The 8,254-nt window shown below is 54.8% G+C and overlaps 1 protein-coding gene across 1 annotated transcript; it reads right to left on the bottom strand.

The window, feature by feature from the left end:
* Positions 1-2,653: 2,653 nt before the first annotated feature.
* On the bottom strand, positions 2,654-8,254 carry LOC127135850 (uncharacterized). Its single transcript, XM_051062481.1, has 2 exons — positions 4,562-8,254; positions 2,654-3,316 (listed from the first exon to the last, which is right to left on the bottom strand). Exons 1-2 carry the CDS (start codon positions 8,252-8,254, stop codon positions 2,654-2,656), a joined length of 4,356 nt encoding a protein of 1,451 aa, XP_050918438.1.

Here is an 8,254-nt window from a genome sequence, read left to right as displayed (position 1 = left end):
CGTCGCCGCTACGCCCTTTCACTTGACCTGCGGTGGAAGGGTGGATTTGATATGACGTCGAATTCACTCTTTCTGTCTGCGTTTCAGGTGCTACCGGGCGCTTACGACCGAGGAAGGAAGATTCTGGGTCCTCCACCGAAGACGCGACAATCGCTCGTCTCCCTGTCGGGGATGGGAGTGTCCGAGATGGTACCGAACACGCCTCCTCTTCCGGGCAGGTCGACTTCTCATGGGTTGCGGACGAGCCCTTGGAGGAGGAATCGGACTTCTGTGACGAGGCCATCACTGCTCACGCTATGGTCGAGACCATAAGCCGGGAGGATCCACCAAACTGGTATTGCTGCGCCCCCAAGGAAGAAGACCGCATTTGTCATCATTTCCCGGGGAAGCAGTTCACCATGTATGAATTTGCTTTTCGTGAGGCGGGGATTAGACTGCCCTTCAACTCCTTCCAGATGTCGGTCTTCAAGTGGCTCCGGCTGGCGCCGTCCCAACTACATCCTAATGCTCTCGCATTTATGCGGGCATTCGAGTTAGTTTGCCAGTTCCTCGGCATTGGTTGCACCCGGGCTCTCTTCTTCCACGTTTTCCATCTCCAGAGGTCCGGTTCCCGTGGTCGCCACAGTTGGGTTTCTTTCAAGCAGCCCGTGCGTCTGTTCAAGACGTACGAGGATTCTGTTCGCCATTTCAAAAGCCGGTGGTACGTGGTGATGCCGATTACCCGGGCTGCCCTTCACTCTCTCTACTACTATCAACGGGAACCCAACGGGGAGGAGACGCTGATGTCGAAGATACCGCTGAGGTGGCAGCGTGATCATTTCGATCTCTCCACAGCGCATTACCGGGTCAAGTACGCGATGCTCGGCGAGGAGGATAGGCTCGCGTACAAGAAGCTGGTCGATTACGTGCAGAGCTTCAGCTTGGCGTTCTGGGCGAATCGACAGGGCGTGCCCTACCTGGATGAGGCCGGGGAGCTAATCACCGAGACGCGTTATATCAATACGAAGGCTCTGCTCGAGTGTGATACCGAGGAGGAAGCTCTGGCGTTATTGAGTAGGCAGACTTTGTTTAGCTTTTTATTTCTGTTTATGACTTCGGTCGCTAACGTTTGTGTGTAATTTATTTGCAGGTGCCATGCCCAATGCTCGTGATCGGGTGCTGAAGCTAGCGAATCAGGTCGGCGCTCCTGACCGGGTGCCCAAGAAGAAGAAGAAAACTGCGGCCCGTGTCTCGGAGACTGCTGGCGATGCCGGGGTCGGTCCCTCGCAGGCGGCGAGCGTGATTCCTTCCTCTCCTCCTCGGTCTAACCCGATCAACATTCCTGACAGCAGCCCGTCGCCAGCGGCTTCTCCCCTCCATAAACGGAAGCGTCCGGCTGGGGCCCTTACCAGGTCGTCTCCAGGAAGTCCGAACGGACCGGGGAGCTATCTTCTACCTCCCTGCTATGTGGAACGGTCGTTCTTCAAGGCCGAGGAGTCGATTGTTGTGCCCGCGCCTGAGGCCAAGGCTATTCTGGACCAGGATGCTGCTGCTCGGAGAAAAGATCTGGCCAGGGATATTGCTGCTGTCATCCGGGTGATGGAGACGGCCATGGTTTTGACCGACACTTCGGTCTCCACTGCCTCGCTGGAGGGTGCCCTTTTGCAGGTCCGGGCGGAGAAGGAAAAATTATCTAAAGATCTGTCGGACTACAAAGAAGAGCATCAGCTGCAGGAAGGGCTGAGCCGGAAGCTGGAGGAGGTGGAGAAGGAGAGGGACCAGTTGAAGGCTGCGACGGCGAGCTTGGAAGAGCAGGTGGCCGACCATCAGAAGCTGACCGAGGACAACGCTGGCCTACGGGCTCAGGTTGCGTTTCTCGAGGGAAAGGTCCGTCCTCTGGCAGATGAGACCGAGGAGGAACGCGCCCTTGGTTCGCGCGGTGAGTTGCTAGGGCATATTCGGACTCTCAACCAAGATCTCGTGGCCTGCTTCAAAGAGGGTTTCGACAATGCTGTCGAGCAGCTCGGGCTTCTGAACCCTGAGTTGGTGACAGCAGGGTCGGCCTATAACTACTGCGTCCGGGATGGTGAGATTGTCTGCCCGTTCGAAGTGGAGGAGGAGCTGGGGGGAGAAGAAGAAGAAGAAGAAGAGGATGAAGAGGTGCTCCGAGCGGAGTCTTAGTTTATCTGTTTTTCTTTGATTCTAGTTATCATGGCCTGCGTGCCTTATGTATTTTGGCCTTCGGGCGTTGTAATATGGCCTTCGGGCGTACTTGGCTTCGGCTACTGTTATCGTTTTTAATGTATGAATATTTTCGTTATCATTCATTGTGCTCGTTTGTGTCTGATGCTTGTTTGTATGAATTCGTACTCTGCTCGACTTTGTTAATCTCCTCGGTTTAGGGAACCGACGAAGTGTCGGGCTTTGTGCCCGTGGGTATCGAAGCCCGGGTCCGTTGTTCGAACCCTGGTCCCGAGGCTTGGGTCCTCCCATCGCGAGCTGGGTGCCCTGCCAGTCTTGGTACTTCGACGTTGAGCCTTGGTCAAGATCCCAACCGTCGGGGAGGGTTGTGTTTGTTATGTGACCCCGGATCGTTCCCGGGTCTCGTGGTTCCTCCCTGGGGTTTTGGGGACGAAGAGCGTGGTCGTACCTGCCACGTCTCCCCGTGGTGTATTTAGCTGTAATATTGTCTAAGTTTTTCTGCGTTCCATGGTCGAGCGAGTTGTTCTCCTTGTAGGTTTTCTAGGTAATAGGCCCCGTTGCTCGTTTTGTCGCGGACGCGGTAAGGGCCTTCCCAGTTGGCCGCCAGTTTGCCCTCTCTCGGGTTTTTCTGGTTTCTTCTGAGGACCAGGGTGCCGACCTGGAACTCTCTTTTTATGACTTTCGCGTCATGGCGTAGTGCTATCTTTTGTTTGAGGGTTGTTTCCCGGAGAGCTGCTTCGGAACGTATCTCCTCGACTAGGTCGAGCTCGGCTCTAAGGGTTTCATCGTTCATTTCCTCGTCTAGGGGCTCCTCTGTCCTCCTCGTTGGCGTCCGTATCTCCACCGGGATGACTGCCTCGGTGTCGTAAGTTAGTCGGAACGGGGTTTCCCCGGTGGTAGAATATGGTGTCGTGCGGTAGGCCCATAGGACGCTATGTAGCTCCTCGACCCATGCCCTCTTTGCCTCGCCGAGTCTGCGTTTGAGGCCACGTAAGATTACCCTGTTGGCCGCCTCTGCCTGCCCGTTCGTCTGCGGATGCTCGACAGACGTGAAATGCTGTGTGGTGCCCAGGCTGGCGATGAAGTCCTGGAATCCTCCGTCCGTGAACTGTGTCCCGTTGTCTGTGACAAGTGCCTGGGGTATACCGAACCGAGCGAGGATGTTGCGTTTGAAGAACCGGAGAATGTTCTGCGCGGTTATTTTAGCCAGTGCCTCCGCCTCGATCCATTTGGTGAAGTAATCCACCCCGACGATGAGGTATTTATTCTGATATGATCCGGTGACGAAGGGTCCGAGGATGTCCATGCCCCACCACGCGAAGGGCCATGGGGAAGACAGTGATTTGAGGTCGTTCGGGGGTGCGAGGTGCATGTCGGCATGTCGTTGGCATTTGTCACATCTTTTGACGTGCTCTTTCGAATCGTTTTGCATGGTCGGCCAGTAGTAGCCTGCTCGAAGGGCTTTTCGTGCGAGCGATCGTCCGCCGAGGTGTTGAGCGTTAATTCCCCGGTGTATCTCTCCAAGTATGTCGGGGACTTTCTCTTCCTCGACGCATTTGAGTAGTGGGATGGAGAATCCTCTCCGGTAGAGTTTGCCTTCGAGGAGTACGTACGAGCATGCGCGTCGTTTGACGGTGGTCGCCTCTTTCGGGTCAGCCGGGAGTTCGTCTCGTGTGAGGTAATTGTAGATGGGTGTCATCCAACAGTGGGCATCTCCAATAGCGTTGACCTCGAGTGGAGGCGGTAGTTTGTCGATGCTGGGCCGCGGGAGAATTTCTTGGATTACTGATTTATTCCCACCCTTTTTCCTCGTGCTGGCTAGTTTCGAGAGAACGTCTGCCCGTGTGTTGTGCTCGCGGGGTATGTGTTGAACTTCCCATTTTTCAAATCTATCAAGTTTTTCTTTGACGAGGGACAAGTACCCGAGGAGGTTGTCGTTCTTGGTTTGGTATTCTCCTCGCACTTGTGAGGCCACGAGCTGGGAGTCGGTGGATATTTTTACCTCTTTTGCTCCCAGGTCCTCGGCTAACCTCAGGCCTGCGAGGAAGGCTTCGTATTCGGCTTGGTTGTTTGATGTTGGGAACGCTAGCGCTAACGATACCTCTATCAGGATCCCTTCTTCATTTTCGAGGATGATCCCGGCCCCGCTGCCTGATGTGCTAGAGGCGCCATCGACGAAGATCGTCCATTTGTGGGCGCTTTCTGCTGGAGTCGGGCAGTGGGTCATCTCCGCGACGAAGTCGGCCAGCGCCTGAGCTTTCAAGGCTTTCCTACTTTCGTATTGTATGTCGAATTCGGAGAGTTCTAGTGACCACTTGAGCATCCTCCCGGCCATATCCGGGCGCCCGAGCAGCTGTTTGATTGGCTGGTCGGTCCTCACCTTTATCGTGTGTGCGAGGAAATAATATCGTAGTCTCCTCGCTGTGTTGATGAGGGCCAGGGCGACCTTTTCGATTTGCTGATATCGGAGCTCGGGACCTTGGAGTGCTTTACTCGTAAAATAGATGGGCTTTTGTCCTTCGTCGGTTTCTCTTATTAGAACGGCGCTGACGGCCTCGGTCGCCACGGATAGGTATAAGTATAGGGTTTCCTTTTCTGATGGCCGTGATAAGACCGGGGGTTGGGACAGAACCTTCTTTAGATGGAGTAGCGCTTGCTCGCATTCATCGGTCCAGTCGAAGGTAGCCTCTTTGCGAAGGAGTCTGAAGAATGGCAATGCGTGCTGGGCGGACTTGGCGATGAAACGGGAGAGTGAGGCGAGCACTCCATTGAGCGACTGGATCGATTTTTTGGTTTTCGGGGTCGGAAACTCCGAGAATGCCCGGCATTTGTCGGGGTTGGCCTCGATCCCTCTTTCGGTGAGATAGAAACCGAGGAACTTGCCTGCCCGGACTCCGAACGTGCATTTCTCGGGGTTGAACCTCATTTTACACTGTCTCGCCTGCTCGAATACCTTCGTAAGGTGTCGAGCATGGGTTATCTCCTCGTGTGATTTGACGATCATGTCGTCCATGTATACTTCGAGCATGTCTCCTATTTCGTCCTTGAAGACTTTGTTCATCATGCGTTGGTATGTAGCGCCAGCGTTCTTGAGCCCGAACGGCATCACGTTGTAATAGTAATTGCCCGTTGGGGTCATGAACGCTGTGTGTTTCTTGTCTGCGGGCGACATAGGGATCTGGTTGTATCCACTATATGCGTCCATGAAGGACAAGAGTTTAAAACCTGCAGAGTTGTCAACGAGCGAGTCTATATTAGGGAGGGGGAAAGCATCTTTCGGGCAAGCCCTATTAAGATCAGTATAATCAACACACATACGCCATTTTCCATTATTTTTCTTAACGAGGACTACATTAGAGAGCCAGGTTGTGTACTGGGCTTCAGAAATAAAATTTGCCTCTAAGAGGTCTTTTACAGCTCGCTCGGCAGCCTCTGCCTTTTCGGGCGATTGCTTGCGTCTATGCTGTGCTATGGGCTTGGCTGCCCGGTCTACAGCTAGCTTATGACACGCGATCTCGGGGTCCAGCCCGGGCATTTCTGCGGCATTCCACGCGAAGAGGTCGGAGTTCTCTTTGAGGCATGCTACTAGCTCTTCTCTTGTTTCCTCGGGTAGTCCCTTACCTATCTTCACCGTCCTTTCCGGATCGTCCCCAAGAGGAATGAGTTCGAACTCCCCGTCGGGGATTGGTCGGACCGGGTGTTCGAGAGAGCGTTCCTTGGGGAACCTCCCCTCTTCGGTCTCGTCCAGCCCGATGCGACAGTCGAGGTCGATGGCGTTGACTCCTCGGGCGGGATCCTCGGTCTTGAGTTTTTTGTTGTTGCAGTTGCTCTTCGTGCTGACTACGGCCTGTCCTTTTACTGCGGCGTCGTAGCATCGCCGGGCTGCTTCGATGTCACCATGGATGGTGACCACACGTCCCAATTTGGTGTAGTATTTCATCTTCAGGTGGACGGTGGATGGGACCGCAGTGAGTTCGGCCAGTGTCGGGCGTCCAAAGATGCAATTGTAGAGAGACGGACAGTCTACGACCAGGAATTGGATTTTGACTTCCCTGGCCGTTTCTTGTTCGCCGAAGGTGACGAGGAGCTCAACATATCCCCACGGTCTGGTTGTTGCTCCGTTGAATCCTTGGAGATCTGATCCGACGTAGGGGGCTAAGTTGGTCTTGTCTAGCTTCAGAGTCTTGAAGAGGTGGACGTACATGATATCCACTGAGCTGCCTTCGTCGACCAGGATGCGTCGTACGTCGAATCGGGCCATCTTTGCTCTTATCAATAGTGGGATGGCCGAGTTCGGGGATCCGCCCGGGAGTTCCTCCAGGAAGAAGGATATTGGGTTGGATTTTCCCCGGTATTTTGTCAATGTCGCTTTCTGCTCGGGGGCAGTCAGTAGGAGTTCGTCGAACTTACGTTTGACGGAGAGGGCCGCGGATTCCCCGTTAGTTCCTCCTCCTGATATCACCAGTGTGGTAGGGAAGTCTTCCCAGGGGCTGAGTGCAGTGATCTTGCCCTCGGGCAATGGTTCGGGGAGGAAGAAATCTTCCGGTCGTGACACGCAGAGGGCCACTTGATAGGGAGAGTTGTCGGGGGGTGTGTTTTCCCGGGGTCTCTTCTTCTCTGGCTCGTCGTGTCTGGGAGCTTCGTTCTTCCTCGTGTACTGCTTCAGGTGCCCTTCTTGGATTAAAATTTCAATCGCATCTTTCAGGTGGACGCAGTCTTCGGTCACGTGCCCGTGACTTCTGTGGAACCGGCAGTACTTTGATTTGTCGGTGTGGGGCTTTGGTGCAGACGGTTTTGGGAACCTGACCCTGCCCTGCTTAAATTCAGAGTTGATACATTCTGCGAGGATACGCTCTCGAGGAGCTGTCAGTAAGGTGTACTCGCTATATCTGCCCGCGGGGCCTCTTCCTTCCCGGAGCTCGCGAGGTCTTTCTTCTCTTCGTTTGTCTCCGTTGCGACGGGAAATGCTCGTGTCCTCGCGTTTTGAGTGCTCGGTCTCCCCAGCGTTACGTCCGCTGCGGGCATTGTGTGCCACCTGCTTTTCCTCGTATCTGATGTAGGCCTGGGCTTTATGCAGGAGCTCGTTTAAGGTGCGGGGAGGCTCGATCCCTACGGCTCTGCTAAGTTCACTGCCGGGTAAGAGACCTCTCTCGAGGAGATACTTCTTCATGTGCTCGGTGGTATCTACCTCGACAGCTTCCTGGTTGAATCGCTCGATGTATGAGCGCAGTGTTTCATTCTTCTTCTGCACTATGGCTTCAAGGGTCGCCTCAGTCTTGGGGTGACGACGGGAAGCTGTAAAGTGCCGGGTGAACATGGACCTCATGACTCTCCATGACGTAATGGACTTAGGGGCCAAGCTTTTGTACCAGGACATGGCCCCTTTCCTGAGGGTCGTTGAGAACAGTCGGCATTTGAGGTGCCCGGTTATATCATTGCGGTAGTCGAGCATCGCGTTGACGTTGTCGACGTGATCGTCGGGATCTGTAGTCCCGTCGTACACAGCTAGGTTTGGCGGTTTCTCCATGCCTTTGGGGAGCGGGGCTTCCATTATTGCCCGAGATAGGGGGCAATGCACATCTTCCTCGTCGCTCCTTAAGGGAGACAGTTCGTTGTTGTCGGGGCTGTGCCCGCGCCTTGGTGATGTTCTCGCTCGACCACCGTCACGACGGGCGCGTGCCCTGCTGGCGTGGGGTTCGGGAGAGCGACGTCCTCGCTTCTTCGTTGGCTCCGAACGTTGTTGTATCCTACTCACCGGCTGGGGCCGGGCCTCTTGTCGTTCGGCTTCGAGGGCCATGATTCGTTCGTGCTGCTGGTGGAGCATAGAACCGGCCTGATTGAGGGCATTCACCATGGCAATCATTACGGCGTCTCCTTCAACGGGAACGGGAATGGGATGAAATGTCTCTGCCCCTAAATTGTGGGCGTGAGAGGCATCTCCGTTGTTTTGGGGCTCTGGAGACGGGGTGGATGGATGACCGTCCCGAACGTCCGCTTCATGGGATGGCGGGCCGTCGTCCATGTTGTAGTTGACGAGGGGACGGCTGTGATCGCTATGTTGTTCTCCGGCCAT

Source organism: Lathyrus oleraceus, chromosome 4, assembly GCF_024323335.1.
Source record: "Lathyrus oleraceus cultivar Zhongwan6 chromosome 4, CAAS_Psat_ZW6_1.0, whole genome shotgun sequence".
In the NCBI taxonomy this organism is placed as follows: Eukaryota; Viridiplantae; Streptophyta; class Magnoliopsida; order Fabales; family Fabaceae; genus Lathyrus; species Lathyrus oleraceus.
The sequence above is the reverse complement of the archived record's forward strand: the minus strand, read 5'-3'. Positions and strand labels throughout refer to the sequence as shown.

Bases quoted from the DNA above. Each gene is read 5' to 3' on its own strand.
- LOC127135850 (XM_051062481.1), bottom strand. From the start codon at position 8,254: ATGGCCGGAGAACAACATAGCGATCACAGCCGTCCCCTCGTCAACTAC. The intron at 3,317-4,561 runs GTGAGGACCGAC...GGTATACCCCAG, and splicing joins TCCTCGCACACACGATAAAG to GCACTTGTCACAGACAACGG.